This window comes from Oxyura jamaicensis, chromosome 9 (genome assembly GCF_011077185.1).
Source record: "Oxyura jamaicensis isolate SHBP4307 breed ruddy duck chromosome 9, BPBGC_Ojam_1.0, whole genome shotgun sequence".
Classification (NCBI taxonomy): Eukaryota; Metazoa; Chordata; class Aves; order Anseriformes; family Anatidae; genus Oxyura; species Oxyura jamaicensis.
In genome coordinates, this window is record NC_048901.1 from 17,241,824 (window position 1) to 17,264,209 (window position 22,386).

Below are 22,386 nucleotides of genomic sequence, written 5' to 3' on the forward strand. Positions count from 1 at the left end.
ATATCTCATGTTTTATCCTGTTGGACCAAAGTTTTGAGTTACCTCTGCACCAGGAATATCCTGAGGCTGGGTAGTGACTCCCTGCCCCATGGCTGTGTGCAGCAGTGATGCAGCACTCAGGTCTCAGTGGTCTTTGGGAGCTGGTTGTGCCACAGCTACCCTCATACACCACTGAACCTGAGCAGGGAGCCCACACCAGTTAGTTGTGTCTTTAATCTCTCTGTAGAGCCAGAGAGCCAAAGGCAGCTGCCTGTTTCTGTCCCCATGTCCCAGACTCAGACCATGCCGCAGCTGCTGCTGGGGAGTTCCCAGAGCCCTTTGCCTGGCTGATGTCTTTGGTGCTCCTCAGACAGTGTGAGACTGCTGGCCTTGCCTTTTTAAAGAATAAATTTCAGTGGAAGGCCAGGCTGCTGACAAGTCTGAAGGCAGCCAACAAGGACTAACGTTCTGGCTTTGCTGACGTGACAGAATGGGGTTTGATGACTTTGTTGTTGTTGTTTTTAGTAGTGGACAGGATAGTCTTTTAATTAGTGTATTTTTGTCAAGCAAGGTGATGATTAAGGGAATGACTCTCCATGACTCTCCACGTACAGTTTGGAATATGATCTGCTAAGGTCCAGCAACACCGATGTGTACATTAAGGTATAGTTGTTCTGTATCTAGGTCTTTGAGACTGTCATTTTCAGATAGATTGGCCTAAAAACGGTGGTTTCCAAAGATGGATTTCATTTCAATGTCGTTTGGAGATAATATAGCAGTCATTTAGAAGTATTCACAAAGTTTCAGCTGTAGAAAAGACAAGGCCCAAGGTAAATCTGTGCCACAGCAGCACGTGGCTGAGCACCATGCCCTTGCTTCGTGACCATCGAGTCCCTGCCAGCTGCCTGGCCACCTGGCCGTTCCCTGAGGGTCTGCACTAGCAAGATCTGCCCTCTGGGGAGAGGTGTTGGCTTGGATCTCCTCTTCTGCTCCAGTGCCAGCTTCTGTGAAATTTGCAGAAACTTCAGATCCTTGAAGCTCTGCCTTCTGCTCATTTGGGTGTGGGTGGGCCATGGGCTCCATCATTGCCAGAGGCAGTGACAAACAGACATGCGATGACCTTGAATCAGTCTTGTTGCTTTAGTAAACCAAGCCAGAATGTACCCAGGCGTGATCCTTCTTTCATTGTCCTACCCCACTGAATGGAGAATCAGACCAGTGATCGTTGTCTGCATCAGAAATGGCTCAGCCAACTGTGTCTGAACACTGGCTCATCCTGCCAGTCACAACAAAGCTGTGTGTGTGTGTTATATTCTGGTTGTGTATGTGATGAAAAGCCATTTTATTATCCATCGTTTTCTTAGGTTCTGAGATTTCAGACAGGATTGGGTATGAAAAAGGCCCTGGGCTTCCTTTCCAAAAATACTCAAAGCCTGATTTCTAATATTTATGATTAGAAATATTTAAGAATAGGGGGAGGAAAAAAAAAAAAAAAAAAGAGCCAAAATGTGTATTTCTTCTTGCAGTTGGAGCTGAAATAGCTGCTAAGATTTCCTCTCCCCAGCTGAGAATTGGTACAGTTTGTTTTTCTTACATATTTTCCATGGTGTTGATAATGATGTATTTGTATATTGTGGCTGATGAGAGATAATCAGACAGGGAAAAAGCACAGAACTACCTGTCCTTTTTTCCAGTCAAGACAGAATGTATGAATTTATTACAAGGAAAAAAAAAAAAGTGTGCAAATGAACTTTCTGTAATTAGGCCATTCTGACCTATGTAGAACCACACTTTGTTTGAAATTTATAAAAATTATAACTAGTACAAAGCACTGTGGTTGGTGTCTCTATACGAAGCAACAAGTCACATGAGCTTTCTGTTCAAAATAAATGTGTACTAGTAAAGGCCCATCAGCATAGCTGAAAAAAACCCACCCATCCATCCAATATAACCTTATTAGTGCAACATGCAAGTGTCACAAAAAGCACAAAGTGTTGTTTTAATTTTCCTTTGTCCCTCTCCCTTAGTCATGTTCCTGAATCTCTGGGACTCTTAGGAAAGTTCACCAAGACAGGTGAGAGTTGTGCGTGCTCATGCTGCAGCCATAAGGTGAGGAAGCCGTAGGATAACTGTGTGGTAGTTAGCCCCAGGATGTCTGCTACCGGTGGCTCGTTGAGGAGGGCTCATTGATAAAAGCGTGTGTTGTGGATCATGTAGAAGGGCAAGGAGATAAAAATGAGAATGCAGAAACACACTGCAAATATAGAGAGCAAAATAAATTGGAACTAATTTTAATCAGCATCCATATTTCTAGGGGCAAACTTCACCCCACCTGAGTTTTCAAGTTATTGGCCCTGTCATGTTACTGCATTTTAATATTGATGGGGAAAAAAAAAAAAAGAATCAGCACCATGCCAGATCCCAGACCCTTTCCACGAGCTTATTATCTCTTTTCTACATCCAGTAAGCTTTTTCTGGGATGTGTGTGGCTTTCCTTCCCCCACACCAAGCAGTCCCCATGGCAAGGGTGCAGGGCTGGAATCCAGCCGCACACACGGGTGGGTGTGATGTTCTGCTGCAGATCTCTGACATGTGGCTCCACACGCTGGGACCTGCCTGCGTTGCTCCTGTCCTGGCTTGGCATGGCTCACAGAGGACACCATGGGACATAGGTGAGTCACTGCGTTCTGCTGGGGAGTGGGTTTGGACACAGCACTAATGCTAACGGTGAGCCACCTCAGGGATCCACCCTGACCATGCTCAGTCCTTGGGCAGCAAAGTCTGCCGACAGTCCCCAGATAGGATCAGAGCCCTTTGGGACTTTGCTCAGCCCTGTCTCGCTTTGAGCAGGCTCTCTGAGGAGGCAGCCAGAGATCACACTTCTCCCTTCTGTGCCTTAACCTCAGAGAAGGAGTTAAGCTCTAAAGAAACTATTTTGTTTAAGAACATGGGGGAAAGTACAGGTTTACTGGTCTCAACCCTCCACTGGGGCACAGTTGCATCTGCTCCAGGTTATCCAAACTGGAAGGAGGAGCAGGAAGCTCTGTGTGGCCCCAGAGAGCCCCAGGACTCAGTTGCAGGGAGAGCCTATCCTTCCCTGTGCTAACCCAGCAGTCCTTTCTGTTTTCACTTTCTTTTCTAAACATTATTTATTTCCTTCTGCATTAGCTTACAGATGCGCAGCATCGCTCTCGCCCTCCCTCCCCACCTCCTTTCCACCCACGTGACTGAGCACTCTACATCAAGTGAAACTTCACAGCCCACAGGAAACCTCGATTCCTTTCAACCTGCTCCACGGTGAGAAGCAGCATTTCTTGGACTTGCAGCTCTGCTGACCATGGGAAGAAGCGTGCCGCAGCTCATCTTGCTCACCTTTGCCTGCGGTAAGTCACATCTACCCGCATTTCTTTCCGAATCAGAGACACAGTATGCTGCTTTTATTTCTTTGCACTTAACAGACTGAAAACTTGAGGGAATCTTGTTCATAACAGTAAGGGAGCTTTCAATAAAGTCCCATTGGTAAGAAACTGTAACTATATAACTGGTAACTATATTTAATTGCAGCTGGTGTAGTCTGATGCTTTCCCTTATAATTTGCCTTGTATTCTTTGGTGACACAAGCTCTGTGACAGAGACAGCTCAATATAGTATCAGAAGTAGGCTTTTTTAATTTTCTTAATTAAATATGATTCCCAGGCCAGCGGAACTGACTGAAGGTCTTGAGAGAAACAAGCAAAAGGAAAACTAAAGAAACGTTGCCTGAGTCGTTCATTTGTCTGCACTGTGAGGCGCAGAGCTTGATCAGGAAAGCAAGAGTGAGGCAGGGGGTTTGGGGAAGGCAGAGGCAGGCTGGAGCTTATCTGCCAACAAACCACATCAAAGTCACCGTTCAGTCCTGCTCTGTGAAAATCTTTGGAGCCAGCCTGGTGAAGGATGTGTCCCAGCATGTAAAGTCCACCCTCAACAGTTGTAGCTGTACAAAATCTGCTTTGGAAGGGTGGATGGAGAGTGATTGAAACTGTAACAGGCAAACATTCTTTTTTCTAGCTGGTGGGGCACTGGGTTTCTGCGGTGTGTTTTGCTGTCACTGTGCCGGTATCACACCAGTAACACCCGCTGTCCCCCCCCCCCCCAGCTCTGCTGTGGCAGCGTAGAGAGCAGGAGAGCAGCACAGGGTCTTGACCACAGACAGCTCCAACCGTGTTTGCTCTGCTTTCCCACACCCTCTTTATAGCCACAGTCTGCTGAAGTAGCCCCAAAATCTATACAAGAAAGGAGAGCAAGAGCAAGATCAGGCTCACGGAAATAACTCAGTGGTCAGCAAAGATGTCTTTGGCCTCGGCTGATCTTCATCTGTTTTTGATTGTGCCTTTAGTAATTTGTTGTGATCTTTTGTTAATGCCCCAAAATGGGGTCTTTCTGCACAGGTAGGAAATTAAGCACAATCAGAGTTTAAAAGGGGAAGATCTAATGGGTTTGAGGTTTAAGAAACCTCTCTTGTCTTTGAGGAAAGCTCTATCGGAGAGTACTGAAACCTCTCAGAAAATCTTGGTGTTTTTCCAGTTCCTCAACAGCTTGAACCAAAGAGCCTTTCCCCTGACTGCAGGAGCTGGGTCAGGTTTTTGTGTCCATAACTATTACAAAATCTGCCAGCCAAGTACAAACATTTATTCCGGGCAGTGCAAAGCAGAACAAACCTGCTGGGCTGCTGTGGGAGTGTGTGGTTAGCAAGAAGGAGAAAAAAATCCCCAGCAAGAGGTTCTCCCACTCACCCCATTACAGAATGTCAGGCTGAGACATTTTGCTACCAGGTCATGGCACTGAGTGCTCTTCTTCCTCTCTTGTGCCTGGAAGAAGAGCTGTTGTGTGCTTTTGCTGGCCTTGACTCTTGTATCTGAAACCTCCCCTGTCACCACGACTTCAAAACAGAAGCTTCCAGGCCCAGATTAGAAACAAAGAAAAAAAGAAATGGAAACTAACAACAGGATGCAGGGCTTCAATTTGTTGTTGCTCTGCGGCCACTTTTGATGGCCAAGACCACTAGGTGCAGAGAGCAATCCTTACCCATCTCTGGGAGGGCTTGCTGAGATGGAGCCCATGTGGCCAAATGCCTTTCGAAAAGATGGCCCGAATCAACGGGCAGCATGGCTGTGGCCCAGCAGAGGCTCCAAAATGCTGGGCAGAGACATCTGGTACGTTACCTGGTGAGCACGAGCCACAGGCTACTCCAAAGGCACTTTGGACTTTACCCCTCAATGACCCCATTGGTCTGAATGTTTTTCTGATGAAAAATAGTTAGGTTGCAATGACCTTTAAGGGAAAAATTAAGTTCCCTTTAAAAACTATGGGCAGCATCCAAGCATTAGGGAAATAATATTTCTCTCTCTGTCTATATGATATTGTGTTATCTGGTTACTAACCAAAACAGATCGGTTAGGTAAAAACTGAGAAGTACTGACTATTTAAGGCATTGAAATTCAAATATGGGTTGTTTCAAAAACTTATAGGGGAAAAAAAAAGAGTGAAAATTGCAACTTCTTTTTTATCTCTATTTTGCTGGTTCAGATTGAACTTCCTATACATGGTACACAGCAACTGCTCTGGTTTTCCACCAGCCCTATAGATGTAAGCATACAGAGAAGGAGAGAAGTTATCTGCTTTCCAGCTTTGCCATCAGATGTTGTAAAGTCTAGGGGAAAGTGAGAAAATTAACTAAAGTATAATTAATAATTGTGGCATTTTTTGGTTCCTTCTGATAAAATTCAGCACCAGAGGGATCTGTCCTGCCATTTTTTTTTGTGCCTTTTCAACTCTATCGAGTTGTATTTTGAGAATTTAACTATGTCCTCCATCTAATTTAGGCAGTAAAGCATTTAACTAGCAAATAAAGGAATACATTTATGCCCATGATTTATGACTTTTGGCTTCATCTTTTCAGTATCTTTGTGCATACTCACAATCAAAGGCTCAAACAGAAGAGCTGTGACCTTTATTTATTCTTACAATGTACATTTCCCACCTTGTCTTCACTTTGTTAATTTTATTTAGGAAACAGATATTTTCTCTACAGTTCTGCATGGGATACGTTTCTGTAAATGTTATAAGATGCAAGTGTAATTTTGCTGCTGTGACTATTTTTAAATGTGGTCCAAAAATCCCCTGAATGCTGTACCTTGAAATTTGTTTCTTGTTGCTGAAAGACCATCACTAAGAGGGCTCATCTTCCCCATTTGGAATATCCCCTTGGGTATCTCCCATGAAGAACTTGGGGGTTCAGGCTGACATAGCTACAACAACATCATAAATAGATTTTTGGAATTTCCCTGTCTCCCAGACTGGTTTCCCAGACTATTCTGAACCATTATAACCATTATGCTTCCTCTCTTCTTTCAAATACAAGAAATGCTCCTTTTCTCCATGCTTTGTTTGTAAGTACCCAACCATCCCTTCACTCCCAGATTTCCTTTTAACATTACAGGCTGTTAAAACAACACCCATAAGCCATAGAACTTCTTCTTTAGACCTTGATAATTTGCTCCTAGCAAATCTTGCTGTATTACTGTCTGCGAGGGAATTAATGTGCTGTGTGGGGATTGTGCAAGATCTACTCACACTTCCAGCATCCTCTGGCTTCTTCAACAGCAAAAGCAGCACGTGGGGAGCCAGGAACCAATGTGCTGCCACTGCAACAGTTATATTCAGAGGTGTGAAGACTGGGAGAGTGGTGAAAAAATATGGGTTGTCCTCCAGCATGTCTGCTTGCACTCTCCTATCATGGCAGGAGCCAAAGGAAGAACAAAATCATGTCACCCATTTGATAATAACAAAGTCAGTGCAGTAATGTTTCAGGTATCAACAAGACTGTTAAATGCAAAGGTTTTAGACTACTCATTTTTTTTGCTTTTTTTGCAGCATTTTCTTCCTGCTGTGCTGAAGTGGCACTGGTTGCCAAGCAGTCTCCACAAACCACATCCTTCCACCATACAGTTACTTCTGCTCAGCCACTTTCCCTTTATCACTCTTCACCCCATCGAGGCACCACAGTTCAATCTAACAGCACAAGCACCATGAGCCATACAACAACTGTGCAGAGAACAGGCCAGCATCAGGTAACAACAGCACCAGCCTCCTTCGTGACAGCCCAGGCAGGAGCAGCCACCAGAAAAGCAGCTGGCCAGACATCTCTCACGGTAGTAACCACAAGAGCAGCAGATGCAACTGCAGCGGGCCAGGCTACAACCCAAGCAATGGAAACAATTACACTGGCTGTGAAGAACACAACCGTATACTCCGTGGCCCCTGCCAACCAAAGCACAACACACGCAAACACAGCTGCAAACACAACCATGAAGAATATAACATCAGAGAAGCAAATGACAACCACTGTCAGAACTGCTACAGCCAAGAAAATTATAAATCCCACCACAACATCAACAAATCAAACAACAGCTCCTAAAAGTCCAACAGCCACAGCCGTGACCAACACAACCACTGTTCATCCACAGACTCAAACAACCATCTCATTTAGTACGGTGACAGTGAGACCCACTCTTGCACCGCAGCCTTCTCCCATCCCCACTGGCACATACACTTTATCCAGTGGGAACAAGACCTGCATCAAAGCAGCAATGGGTTTGCAACTGATGGTTCAAAACAAACAGAAGGTGAGGTGAAAGCACTACAGGGCTCAGCCTTGTAATTCCTATTCCTTCATTTGCTGGAAATTGTTCTACTCCTTTCAAAGCAATTTGCAGAATTTAAGTTGTATGATAAAAAAGTGGTTTGCTACCAGACTAAGGCCTTTTCTGTGCCTCAGCAGCACAGAATGTATAATGATATCTTTGGGAAGTATGGGTGCCTTTTCATTTCAGTGATGCATCTGTGGTAGCAATACTTGGGACTGCAGAACAGGCTCCAGTGTTCTTTCTGTTTTCCAGAATAGGAGACTAGTTAAAAACTGAATTGGTTTCAGTGTAGAGCTTGAAACTGCAAGTTGCAACGAAAGCAAGAAATTTTCAGCTCACAGACTTGGATTCAGATCTTGATGCCGACATGTCGAGCTCTTAGGAGCACAGAAACTGCCAGGCTGGATCAGAGCATGGACCTGGGAAGCTGCCACCTTCTCTCAGTGATGACTCATGGTGGATAATTCAGCAAAAGATGTATGAAAACTTGAAATGGTGGTTATAGCCCTCACAGTTAAAGTTTTGTAGCCTCCATTAATATAGTATGTGGGGTTACATCCTCAGGCTCTGGAGTTCATACTTCTTGAGCCATCCCCAGTGCAAATCCAAATATTTTTGCCTGGAATCAGAATATTTCTAACACGGGTTGAGTATCTAATATGGGTGAAAGTATTTTTCACCCCTTGTCTGGCTTGAAGCCAGGCAGGGAGTGTTATTCCCAACATCACCAAACCACAGGGAGATTTTTATTGCAAAAGTTAGGTGTGTATGAGACGGAGGGAACTGAGGAGTGCATTAAGGGCCTCAGAGGTCTCCTTTCAGACCACAGCATGCGTTGGCAGAAGTTAGAGATGAACTGTGAGGAGGTGATACGGGGCTGACAGAGGAACAGCCCATGCCAAAGCCAGTCTAACTACTGCCTGCCTCCGTCTTGATCTTTTCTCTGCCCTCAGGCACAAGTTCCCACTGCTCCCTCTCTAAACTATTGCTGGTGCTCACCTAACCCTGTTCTAACTCATTTCATTTCACTACATGAGCAGAAAGCTCTTATTTTCTGCCAGTTTAATGCATTGGAACCGGTCGGTACTAGGGCTGGTTCAAAGCAGGGTACAAAGCAGGGAAGGACCCTGTCAGCCAGCAATTAGGCTGTGCTGGAGCCACCAGCCATTAGCCTGTTCATCCAGACACACAGAGCTTGTCTGGAAAAATATATATATATATTTGTAAATCTCTGTGTGTTTCATACTCAATTTTTCCCTCCTCTCCTTAAGCAGCCTCAGAATGTCTCTTCTCTCCACAGAAGCAGATGGAGTACTTGACTGTCAACCCCAACACGACGCAGGTATTTGGAAGCTGTGGGACAGTGCAGTCCGTGCTCAACATCACCTTCAGCGGAGGGTTTATAAACTTTGTCTTTGTAAAGGTAATTCTTTCATTTAGTGGGAAGGAGGGTTTAGGTTTGAGGAGCTGGAACCCGGGCTGCCTCTGATCGTCTCCCAGCCACTGCAGTGATACACAGTGTGCTGCAGGAAAAGACATTTCATCCACCTCAGTGCTAGTTTTCCACATGTGTGTGAGGCATTATTATTCCTACCCTTCCCAGGGGGCTAGAATCATAAAACAATGATTAATTCAAGCTGGGAGACATCTGAGGCCACCTGGTCCAACCCCCAGCTCAGAGCAGGGCTGCCTTCAGTGTTACATCAGGCCTTGCTTGTTTGAACTCTGAATTTTGAAAGGTTCTTGTGTGTAATAAAGAGGAAGTACAGTGCTTTGAAATCCTTTGGTAGAAAGTGCTAAAGAATGGCTTTACAGCTACCAATCTAGCAACACAAAGTCTAGATTAGCCCTAAGCAAAATCTTCCTCTCATATTTACAGAGGTAAAAATCTAGCTGGGGGGAAGACCAGGTCCACTGCTTGCATTAGATGGGGACAGAGAGAATGGGTTTGGGACTGGAGCCGCAGGAGCCCTGCACAGGAACAAGGTGTGTGTGTTGAGAGCCCTGACTCATGCTGTCAAGTTGTTCTTACAAAATGGTGTCTCAGGGGCAACCTGAATGCATGTGGAGTTAGTCATTTGCTTCCCATAAATACTGCCCAGCCAAAAGCTGGCTGTGGTTGTTAAATCCAGAGGGCAACCTGTGCAGGTGTACGTGCCCAGGAGCTACAGCCTACCCACAGCCAAGGGGGCCTAATTTCTAATTTCTGTGTGGAAAATTCCAAACAACTGGGCTACAACAACGAAATTGTAGATAAGTGCCCTTAAAATGCACTGTACCAGGGAGACGTATAAGTATGCAAGGAACCTTGGGCAAGAGAGAAGCTCATGCTTTCTTAATCTGAAACGTCTTTTTGACATTGTGTCCATCAATACCAATTTCTGGCTGGAACCGTATCACATGCAGACAAGTCTTCAGCATAAGCTACCACGTGTACTGCTGACACTATAACCACAGACAAATGCCAAGAGTTCAGTCATACCCCCTCTCCTTCAGGCATTTACACATTTTGAGAGGCAGCGTGCAGTGCTTCCAAATACATGCAGGTGTTTTTGATCGATAATTGTCTTGATTTTAGTGTATGGCAGGAAGATTTCTAAAAGCTGCAGAGGAAAAGTGAGATGAAAAATCAAGGACCTGTTTTAAAACAAGGGATCAGTTCAGACCATGAGTGTTTGGTTTAAATGTATGCCTTCTGCAACAAGGGTGGCATTTTCTGTTATGAGGATCCTTAGAAAAAGTCTGGTGATTCAAGTACCCATAAAAATACCAGCTCATAGCAGTGCTAACAGAGTGATGTGAACCTTTGGGAACTACTTGACCTCTCTTGCCCTGAAAAAGGTCCTGAACTGGCACAGCATCAGGCAATCCACCCAAGATAAGCCTCAAGAGAGTGCCAGGGGTCGGCTTAGCTTTCTTTGAAATGTGAGGCAATAAGAAATCTTTTTGCTGCTGTTTCTGATGTGTTTGGTCCCCACAGCCTCTCCAGCTGCTGGAGTATTGGCTTTGAACCAGGAGTGCACCAGAGGAGGCAATTCAGGTTTTCAAAGGTTACAGAGGAGCTGGGTTGTGGCCATGGTGTGGCTGTGGGAAGTGAGGAGCTGGCTCAGTACTCACCGCTTCTGGGTGCTTTTGCAAAAAAACTTGACAAAAGGAAATTTTGCAACTAACCCCCAATACGTGAAGTAGGAGCCGGTGTTTACCCCAGGCAAAGTCATGAGGTGTGTCCAAACACAGCTGCCAAAAAACAAGGTATTATTTGACCTCTTTATTTCTTTAAGTAGGAACAATGCTAAGAACCTCTTTCTTTCTTAAACTTCTTTCATAGTCCATCCCACCAGTTTCAAAACTGCATGACATTAAAAGTGGGTGCCCAGGAGACATTCGTGTCTGCTGACACCAGTCTCTGTGTGCTCACGGCTGGAATTAAAGTCAGTAATGGGGCTGCTGCATAAAGACTCGCATCATACTCCAGCACAGCTAGCAGGCAGAAGCCCCTGAGGCCAGCTCTCATGATATGACAGTCCTGGGGAGGACAGTGTTCAGGTTGCACCAGGGTTTTAGAGCATACACAGGCAGGACCCTCAGAGGAAATTTTGTTCTATGCTGTAGTACTTGATGCTTTCCATGTCAGCAGTCTGTAGGCAGATGGAGTAAAGCCAGCCAGTGTCAACAGGGTTGAAATAGCAGTTTTCTTCCCTGTAGACACATCCAGGTTGCCGGTTCCTCATTTGCAGTGGCTGCTGTTGGCAGACAAAATAGAAAATGAGAGGTGGTAGTGTGCAGAGAGGAGCTCCTGTCTCTCTGCTTGTTGCTGACCTTTCCTAGATCAAAACATTGATGAACACCAAAGCACGGCTGCTTTCTGCAGTTTACTCACACAGGGGACATCTGTGCATAAAGTGCACTGTAGTGCAGGGAGTCCTGGGTACTTCTAAACATGTCAGCTTAAGTTATGCAAGCAGTCAGCCTGCAGGTCAGCCTGCAGTTCAGTGCAGGATTACCCATGAAGGCATTGTAGGAACTTTACATGAAAGCAAAACAGGTTGCTAAAACTAAACTGGTCTTATGACATGCCTTGTGCAATGTATAACATTTGCTTAACTCCCTCCTACTTTGGGTTACCACAAGTATCACACTAATGTCTAGCTTAAGCATTGTGTGCAAAAGCACATCTGCACAGTCCTGTTTCACCAAACTGAGCAGAACTGGTGATGTATCTGAGACCGTTGCATTACACCAGCTTATCTAGTAAGGATTTGGAAACGAGAAAGCAATACATCCAAGCAAGTTGGATGGGTCTCGAATGTGATGCTTTAAAAAGTGTTTATTTGGGATTTTTGTGTGTGCCCACTTCCCTTTTGTGATTGTTTTGTTCACAAATATAGGAATGGAGTAGGAGTAATGATACATCTTCTTTTTCAGAAAGCTCCCATATACTATGTCAGTGCAATTGAGGCTGGATTACAGTTACCTGCTGAAGGTCAGTGATTTTATGCTTAAAGTTCACTGTGTTAATTTCCTATCAAACTATTCTGTGTGTTGGATAGGCTTTCATATCTTTAAAACACTGAATTTTGCAAATTATGCATTTATTAGGCTTTCAATATGTCATTCATCTAAATATTATGTCATGCAAATGGAAGAGAAGTGACCAGGCTGCAGTTTCATCAAAATTTTAAAATTTTTCCTTTTGTCCTCAAAAATTTTCCCTTTCCTTTCACTACTCTTTCAGAATAGAGATTAATTTAGGCCTAAATGTAAGGTCCCAAACAGTCTTCAGTCTTGAGAATAGTTTTTATCTGCCAGCACAGAGAAATGCTGTGAAAAAAAAATACAAGCAAACAACAAAACACTGGAATAACTAACTAGTGGTCAGGACCAGCCTGAATTTGACTGAAGAGGAGGAGAGGTAAATGCTATTGTGCTGGCAGATGGGGTTGAGAAAGAATGCTTCAGGGCTTGTGCGGATGATTTTGTATTAAACTAGTGCATCTGCTCTCAAAGAAGGATATGTATGCAAGGCCCAGGTTGCAAGATCTTTTCATGCTTCAGATATCTCCTACTTCTGGAATCAAACTTCAGCCATATTTTTTGTAAAGTACTGTGACACTAAAGTATTTTTTAAAACTTGCAGCAAACATTTAATATGTAAAGCAATATGTACTGGATAAGTCAAATTCCCACCCTAGAGGTTGTATGTCTTTTTGTCTGGAAATAGCCATGATGGACACCCAAGATAGGTGTCAGCTCCTGTGAGAATCCTAGCTCTTGCATACTCATTTTAAAACATGATTTGAAGAAGCATCTGAAGTTGTATCCACTTTTTCAGAACCAAGCTCAGCCGAGTTGCCCATTGGTAATTAAAGCACGCATTTAAACACAGAGGAAATGTAACATACATTATGGGGAAAATGTCCACATTTTAGTCGCTGCTGTGGCTGCTACTCATCCTCCATTTCATCTCAGAAAGAAGCTGTTTTAGCAGTGTTACTGTGCATGCCCATTTGTCACTGTCTGTATCTTTATGGCCTCCAGGTGTACTTTACTATGTAGCCATACGTGAGCAGCATTTTACAGCAAAGCTGGGGAATTCCTTTAAGTGCGCCAGCAAGCAAACCTTTGGCTTGGAGAAGACCTTCCAGCTACTCATCATTAATATGCAGCTGCAGGCCTTTGATATTGTTGGAAATCAGTTTGGAAAAGGTAAGTAATCTGCAGACTTTTTCCACCTCCTGAGATCTAATTGTCAGCACTCTGATAGCCTGAGATATCTCCTTCTGCTAGATTTTAACCATATAAACCACTTCCCAAATACTCTAACCTGTCTAACCTGTCTTACCCTTTTCCCAGTCATTTTCAACACGGAGCTAAAACGTAGGGAAGATGGAAGAGTATCTTTCCCTCCTGCATTAAGTAATTTCTCTTTCCCATTTTCATTAAAAATGTTCAACTCTACAGCCACCATTTTGTTCCTCTCAATCCATTTTCTTCTAGAGCGAGCGGAGGTGTGCTCAGCACCATTGCACTGGCTTCTTCCAGCCCCTAATATGTTCAGTTCAAGGTCACTGCTCTCAATATAGCTAGATCTTAACTGTTTTGAAAAGCTCTTGACACCCATGACATCCCACAGCTGCAGCAGTGAAACTGCCAACTAATAAGGGATATTCGTTAATGCAGGATGATACTTTCAGAGCAGCGGTGTCTAGACATGATGAAATGTGCTCCTGAGGAAAGCACAGTTGGCATGCTCCCTAGTTCCAGAATTAAATGTGATGGTTATTGCTGCAATTTGACTGTTTTGCAGAAAGGCAAACATAGTTTATTACTACTCACTGGGAAGACAAAGAGAGACCAGTGCTGATTCCTCTAGTCTCTGGATAGCCTATTCTGGCACAATATACAGGGGCTTGTCACAGCTTCTTCCCTACACCCTTGCCTATGTTTCCTTCCACAGGGAAGCAGGATGTTGCCATTCATGTTTCTTGTCAGGATGCAGTCAGGACCTGGCTGGGTGTGGGGTCCAGGGCTCCTGGGTGACCTTGGAAATTCCCGTATTTCATAGTATGGGTGCTGTGTTTACTGCCTTACTTCTTATGAGGTGCATGAAAGATTCTACACAGAACAGAGATGGTCTCAGTGGTACCCTGACATCTCTTTCAAATAGCACATCTTTATATTCCTGTGACTTTCAGAGTATTTCCATACAAGAATTCAGGTGGACAGATAGGCCTATCAGCAATCCAGCCCTTCACGTGCACTAATAAAACATTCCCTTCTTCTGCCATCTGACTTCCTTCATGCTTACAAAATATTGCCCCTGTATTCTTCTTAATTTAGATCTCTCTTTTGACTCTGTTTGGCTCTGTCTGACTCATTCTTTTGTTCAAAATTTTGGCTGCTTTTCTTATTCTAGAAGGAATATAATGGGAAACTGCATCTGGAGCTTTTTTAGGATATGGAAGTTTTTTTTTTTTTTTTACAAACTTTCTTTAAGTTCTTAAAACCCATACCAAGAATTCAATCTGTGCTCTCATTCTCATGAAGGTTTTATCACAGAATAAAACTGAACTGGGACAACTCATAGGAGTCAAAGTCCCATCTGGTCCCCATATTCATGTTTGAATTTTTACAATGTATGAAATCAGATATGGCTTTTGGTATGGCCTCACTTCTGGCAGAGGCAGCTTAGAAAGTCTCTGTCTTCAAGGTCAGGCTAATCTCTGTTAGCCAATATCATACACAAAATTAAAATAATTTTGCTCTTGATCAAAGGGCTGAGAAAGCAGGTACCATCTCTGAAAGAATTCTCCAGTGGCTGTGAAATAGTTATGACAGTGTTATCTAAATCTGCCGTGTGTGTACATTTTGAGATACCAAAATTCCCAGTGAAGGAATGGTTCTATAAGGTAAACACATCACCAGCCTGTAGGTTTCTTGAGACCTGTAGTTTCACTTCTGTTGATCTGGATTTGCTTATCATTAAAAGAGGAAGAAAGCACCGATGATCACTGGTTTCAACTTGCTTACGTTTTTGTAAAGACTGCAGCAGTGTTACATCTATAACTTGGTCTGTTTGAGTCTGAAAAGCTCCAAGTGTCTTCTGAAGTGCATTTCAGTAGATCAGAAAGAATTCCTAGAGTTCACAGACCAAGGTTTTCCTCAAAGTAAAGTGAGTAAAGTTTCTGAGAACTTCTGAAAAAAGCTTGTATTCACTAATTTCTGGAATGTGGATGCATAGTCTAGAAGCATGGTGTTCTGTTCTAACACATTCTTTGATCTCCTTTTACTTTCAGAAGAAGAATGTTTTCGTGATAAAAACAGGAAAGCAGTTCCTGTCGCTGTGGGCCTGAGCATACTGGGACTGTTGGTCATTGTGTTCGTCACATTCCTGATTTCCAGAAAAAAAACATATAGAGGATACGAACGTATATGAGGTGCCTTTGTACTTCCAAATGTGTATGGCAAGTAGAGAAGTCCCAAGTTTTTGCTTCTACCTGGCAGTCTTGCTACCCTGGAGGCATATTTTTAAGTGAAATGACACCATGTGGTTAAAGCTAATGCACGTTTCTGGGAGTGATTTTGTTAAGGTGGGATGGAGAGGATTTATACCCTGTATTTTAGGCTATTCTTAGCATCTAATTTAGATGTAGTCCAGATGACCAAAGTTGAAAGAATAAATTCCTTATATTATCGACAAAGGAGGAATTCAGACCACCTAAGTCAGATGATCAAAACCAGTGTAAAGCAGACAGTATCACTATCCCCCACAGAATCCATTAGATTTTTCTTAAAAATACAACAAAATAAAAAATTAATAGGAACCCATTTCTTAAAGATGGCATTGAGATTTCTTAGAAGAGATGAGTCCAGTAGTACAACATTCCAGTGAGCAGAGCAGAAGTCCACAGCTACAGACAACCCTGTTAAATCAGAGCTCAGTACTAGTCTTGTGGGAGCATCGTGTTTGCTGAAGGCTCAGGGCAAGTGTAAGTATGACTTCCATTGATAAACAGGTTCCCACTAGTCCTTTAAAATACCAGGGTTATAATTAGTAACTTCTTGTTGCTTCCTACTAAGCCTTTCAGAGGGACACAGTGGTAATATGTTAGTTACCCTTACACTGAAGGAAGTATTTTTAGAGTTTTTTTCTAGCTGCAGGTGACTCTGCGTGCAGAGATGATGACTCAAATAGGGTCTCTTAATGTGGGAACATACCATTGCCACTGAAAATGCTGGGGATTAAGTAGCCAGCACTGTGGCAGACCTGCACAAGGTCCTTGAGCAAGCAGAAATCCACTGAAGTTGTCTGTTTAAGGCTTCTGTGGGAACTAAAAGCCTGCACAGGCTTTGGGCAAACATTCTGCCCAAGAGTGAATAATACCCAATGCACTTACAGCTGAGCAGCCAGATTTTCATATGGAAATAGTTTGGAGTTGCTTTAAAGCACACTATTTGTAGCACTCTGTAGTCTGTTTCCTGCTAAGCAAAAGATGAAGGCTTGTAAGCAGTAATTGCTTATAAGAGTAATTAAGTTCAGCTAGTGTTCTCTGTTGTCACACAAGATTTACAAAGCTAAACGTATGCACATAAACACACGTGCACACACACATACCACATACAAATCTGCTTACTTCAGCAAGCTACATGAAAATGATAAGAAATTATAGATAAAAACATTTATAAAAGAGAAAATAATATTCTGTAAGAGCTCATTTCCTCCTTAGGGGTTAGGGCAATGGCTTAAATGTTACTAATACAAGTTTTGCCTTGAAAAGGACTTTGGAATGGCACCCACTAAACAAAAGAAAGACTGAAATTATCTGTAAAAATTCCTTGTTTGTTGTTAGTTTAATTTGGAAATAAACAACATAGAAATACTCTAAGATAATTGGATTTCCATTAGGCAATGGCCCAAATCCTGAGCAGCTATGAATGGCAATGGATTTTCATGGGGTAAAACTGATGTCAAATCCTCGTGAGTCTAATCTGCCCCAAGTATTTTTAAAAATAGTTTTGATATTTTACTAGTACTTAACCATTGAGAGTTTACTTATTTATATTGAGAAAGGAAGGAAATCCTTCCATTCCATGAATTCCTGGAAGGTGCCGGACCGCATCAGGGAAACACGTCTCAGCAGTTGCACCATTCCATAGTGGCTGTAACAGTTAGCTGCAGGATTAACAATCTCCCTTTGAGTCTGAATGAACCTGTAAAAAAGAAAGACGAAGACAATTTTGAAGCACTTTTGCACTTGGAGAAGAATAAGGCAGAACTCAGAACCAGCTGAGAGCAAGGGAGTCAACTGACTACAATTAGAAGGTAAATAGCATACAACCACGATGATTTGAATGCTCCAGTATTTCAATGATTATTTTGTAAAAGGCTCCAGCAGTGTTAATATTACTTAGAAAACTTCAGCTTATTTTAGCTCTTCCTCTTTTTCCCCCTGTTAGGGGACACACAGCCCACTGACTTCAGTGTCTTTGTTCAGGCCCTGGGCTTAATAGGATCTCCCTAAATTTCCGGGTGATCATTCATGGTTCCTCTCACATGAAAATCAGTCAGTTAACAGGAGATCTGGGTGCTGGGAACAAGTTCCTGTCTCTAAGTACTGCAGGTCTGGAAAGATTTGGGGAATTTTGAGGCTGCTGCTTGTTTCTTCTGAACAAAGTAAAATGTCAAGTTTTGTTCATCTGATGAAGAAGTGAAGCTGTGGGTTATTTCTGAGTTATTTGTTCCTAAGTAGAAGAGAACAGTTTCAATACTATTGAACTGTTGTTTAGAAAGCAGATTTTTTTTAATATGGTATTAAAGTTTTTTTTTTTTTTTTTTTTTTTTTTTTTAAACAATGTAATTGTTGAGGTGTACAGCAGCTAAAGGTAAATAGATGGAAGTGCTTCCAGTTGAAAATGAGCCCCTGAGTGTAATACTGATGCTTGTGTCCTAAACTGTCACATGTGGGCATTTTAACAACAAGCATTGCCTTAAAATCAGAGCTCCACACACAATCTGACCCGAAGCCATTCTGACTGGTGGTCAATAGGCATCTTTCCAACTCAAAACTAAGTCCTATTTCACATGTTCTTTGGGGTTTTGGGTTGTCTGTTCTGTATGGTTTGTTACTTTTTTGATACAAATATAGCATTTTCTTGTAATGTTCTGTACTGAAAAAGCTCTTTATGTTAATATGAAGTCTTCTAACATTTTCTAGCAAAATGAGGCTAGAAAGATGTTCTTAATGGTTGGTAATTCTGTGTTTCATCTTGTGACATCCTCTGGCATGTTTACCAATGATGCAAAGTTAACGCTTTTTTCTCCCCATTTTTTTCTCACTTGCATGAATCAAACTGTTGGTATTGAACAATGCTTAGATTCATGATTAACTGATAATTTCTAATGTATTTTATTGCTATTATTTGTTTGCTGTTTTTCTGAAGCTGCCTACAATCCTTTCTGGGCTTGCCCTAAATGGCAGTGATGAAGTGCTCATGTTCTAAACCCATAAAACAATTCAAAGTTCCCATGACACACTGCCAACATGCAGCCAGATGAGTCCAGTGGAGTTAGTGCTTTACAGCAGCAGAGGATCCATTGGACAATTCCTTCCTGCATCAGATCCAAACCCCAAGGTGTAACCATTCCCCTGTGACCTCCTTCCCTGAGCACAAAACACGCAGGCAACCTGATGCTTTGCTGCTCCTCTCACCCCAGGGCATGCCACTCACGGTGGTCTCTCACACACCCAAGTTAGACACAAGAGCATCCCATAGATACATGCTGTCATAGTTAGTCAAGCAGCCAAGGAGTTTATAAAGCAAAATTTAATTGCTTTCAGTCATTTGTTGCTTTCTGATGTACAAAAACAACATTAAAAAAAAGTCCAAATTAAAAACCAGCAGTTATTTCTTGTTGAACAGAGGAAGGGAGATGTAGATTAGCTTCCTGAGTGTATGAAGATTGTTTGGGTGATCGCTTCTAGCTTGCTATAATACGTGGTTGCTAAAAATTACTTTGTTATGAGAAGTAAAATATGCTCATTATTTTTCTATTATTGGTATTTCTATAATAAAGATTGTATTTAGTCATTACAGTGTGAATTTCTGTGCAATTGTTTTCTCTTGAGTGCTGTTTCACCTAAGCTGTTTAAAATAAAATTATATTCTAACAAACAGGCAGGGTGATACGGGTTTTGGACACGAGCCACAGACACAGATTTGCTTATATCCTAGCCATGACTCTGACAATGATTTTTTCTGTGGTTTGGGCATCTCATCTGACATTTCTATCTATGTGTCATCAGCATTAAAAAAATAATAAAATTGAACATAGTGCGAAGTTTTCTGTTAATCCCCCCACAACTTCCTGAGTTGCTTTTTTTATATGTCTACTTCTCGTTTTGATTCCTATTGGTCCAATAAACACAGACCATAACTCACTGCAGATGTAATGGATGTTTTTTTAATTTGTGTTTAAATTCTTTTCACAGATAATGATCTTAGGAACTGTTCTGAGAACCTTCAGAAGAGAAAGCGTCCTTTGAGTGTTCCGTTATGGAAAATAGAGGAAACAAATAGCTCGGAAAATACCAGATATTAATTCCAGAATTCAACAGTTTCTATGCCGTTCAAAGGAATTCCCCAACAAATGTGACTTTGCTGTGATTTTGCTGTTCGTTACGTCAATAACACAACAGCCACTTTAAAATAGCAAAGCGATGATGCAGCTGTGAGGGGTAAACTGCTCAGTAAAAGGGGGCACACAAAAGTTCTTCAGATTCATCTTTAAAGACTTTCCAGTGAAACCTGAAACCAAGTTTGGCTAATAAGCACAGCCAGACCCCATTTTGGGTGCAGGTTCCTGTAACGTCTCACTGTTGGGAGGCTGCATGATGTAGCTGGGCTGACTCAGAGAGGGGTGGGCAGAGAGATTGGGAAACAGGATACCAGATACCTCCTTTGCTCTGTGTGCAAGATAAGGCTCTGAAATGGCTGATTGAGTCTCATGTGTCATGTTCTTCATATCTAAAGAAGCTAAGGTAGTTAGATGAATTGCAGTAAAGCAGATGTGGTAAAGTTGGGAGGAGAAAAACTTCTCTTTATGCTGCTGACAGCTGATGCATGGTACTTATCTATTAGAGAAGTGCCAACAAGGGCAGCAGAAAGAAAGAAACTTCTCTCAGGGATAAAATGCCCTGGTAACGACTGCTGGTTATCTCAGAAATCTCTCTTTCTTGATAAGGATTAATGGCAGATGGAAGAATAATCAAACATTTTTCTTTTTAAGGCAAAAAATAAATCTGTAAATCACACCATGGACTGTTCTAGAAGCACAAAGCATTGGGATTCACTGAAGAAATGGCTTTGCATCACAGTGTCTAGGAGAGAAAAGAAGTATTTTTTTTAAAAAAAGCATCAATTTGAGGAAAATAGCAAGGGTGAGTGGAGAAAGATTTTTATGAAGTTAATCCTCACTAGTAAGCTAAGGCACTTTGAAAGTACGTGGATGGCCAAAGGACAAAATGAGCTTACCTCTCTGCCACTCATGATAAGAAAGATGTGAAATAAGCTTGTATCTGCAGTGTCCTCCCTGGGGAGACCAGGGCAGGAGGGGCTGGGGATCCCAGACGAGGGCTGAGGGTTATCTGGTGCATACATGAAATGCACCTATATTTAGTGAGAGATATGCAGGGATCAACATATGCTCATATAATGAACATTAAGTCCATGCATACAGCAAAAGACATGCTTCAAGCTAAAAGTTAATATGTGAAGGGAGCTAAGCAACTCTGAGCTAATCTTTTTATTTCTCACACCAATAGCTCTGGCCATTGCATGCCAATAACTCAGGGCCATGCATGTCTGAAGCTCATGTTCCCAGCACCTCGACTTTCCCAGCTAGCCACAAAATGCCAGGTAACCTTCATTTCACTTTTTCTGCAAGTTCTATTCCCTATGAAGTTGCTAGATCCCAAGTATCTTATTAAATTATTGTTTCATTGGCTCAGGTTCTTAACTCTTCCTTCAAAAATTTTAAAAGGAGTAAGTTGCATTCCCATATGCAGAAACGTCATAAATGGTTGTTGGGAAAATGGAAAGTTTTCAATCTGAGTCAGAAAATCTGTACGGATTAAAGATGTGGATCTTGTTTTTGAACCTTGGCTTTGCTGGGGCTTTCCTATAGCCCATATATTTCTAAAGAATATGATTAATGAGTCCAGAGTCCAGCCAATGTTTAACCTTTTTCATCAGACCTGGTGACCTTAGAGGTATTTTCTGACCTAAATGACTATGAGTCTATGATTTTGCTGTGGAATTATTTTTTTGTTATCTCCTGAAGTAAAATGAATTCAAATTTCAAACAAATTATGTTGTTCACAATCTGCTCATAGAAAGAAAAAAAAAGGAAAAGGGGGGGAGATAACTACTCAAATAAATAATGTAAAGCAGCTTTCAAAATACACAAGCTTCTACAATAAAAATTAAACTGTTACAAGTCCAACCTATCCGGTACATCACTAGGTTCATTGCAGTGCCTCCATCGATGTACGTGGCACATTAAGCATATTCCTGGTGTCAGTGGGAAAACAGTTACTTTCTGCCTTTTGGTTTTACTGCATTGCCCTTTCAAGTATCTGCATATTCAGTCCAATGATCCCACTTGACCTTGCAAGCTCTAAAAGCCACACTGACAGGACACTTTCATCAAGATCAGATTTGCAATACAAATATGCTTGCTACTTCTGTTAGTTTCTGTTCAAAGTGTAAAATCCTCCACCACCTCTGATTTATGTATTGCAGAATATCCTTAGCTCTTCTCAGTGTTTAACGGTAAACTACATAAAATGCTGCCATCTTGTGTTTAAAGACAAACATGCTGAAAATTTTGCTTAATCTGTATATCAATAATGCTGCCACTATTACAACTGACAGCTTGAGAGTTCCTGGGGAAAAGTGTGGTCCAATTGCTATTTAAATAGAGGAGAATAAATCAGTCAGAAGGGACCTACAAAATCATCCCAACTGCCTGACCACATCAGGGCTAACCAAGAGTTGGAACATGTTATTAAGATCCCAATTCAAATGCTTCTTGCACAGATAGGCCTAGGGCTTTGACCACCTCTCTAGGAAGCCTGTTCCAGTGTTTGACCACCCTCTTGGTAAAGACATTTTCTCTAATGTCCTGTCTGATCCCCCTGGTGCAGCTTTGTGCCGTTCCCAT

The 22,386-nt window shown here is 42.2% G+C and overlaps 1 protein-coding gene across 1 annotated transcript; it reads left to right on the top strand.

The window, feature by feature from the left end:
- Window positions 1-2,980: 2,980 nt before the first annotated feature.
- LAMP3 (lysosomal associated membrane protein 3) lies at window positions 2,981-19,604 on the top strand. Its single transcript, XM_035334047.1, has 6 exons — window positions 2,981-3,362; window positions 6,892-7,643; window positions 8,965-9,087; window positions 12,090-12,147; window positions 13,203-13,370; window positions 15,461-19,604. The coding sequence occupies exons 1-6, from the start codon at window positions 3,317-3,319 to the stop codon at window positions 15,598-15,600; spliced, it is 1,287 nt and encodes a 428-aa protein (XP_035189938.1). The 5' UTR covers window positions 2,981-3,316; the 3' UTR covers window positions 15,601-19,604.
- Window positions 19,605-22,386: the final 2,782 nt, after the last annotated feature.

Excerpts from the sequence above, each read along its gene's own strand:
- LAMP3 (XM_035334047.1), top strand. The coding sequence starts at position 3,317 with ATGGGAAGAAGCGTGCCGCAGCTCATCTTGCTCACCTTTGCCTGCG. Across the intron at positions 7,644-8,964 it reads TGGTTCAAAACAAACAGAAG|AAGCAGATGGAGTACTTGAC; the intron begins GTGAGGTGAAAG and ends TTCTCTCCACAG. Across the intron at positions 13,371-15,460 it reads TGGAAATCAGTTTGGAAAAG|AAGAAGAATGTTTTCGTGAT; the intron begins GTAAGTAATCTG and ends TTTTACTTTCAG.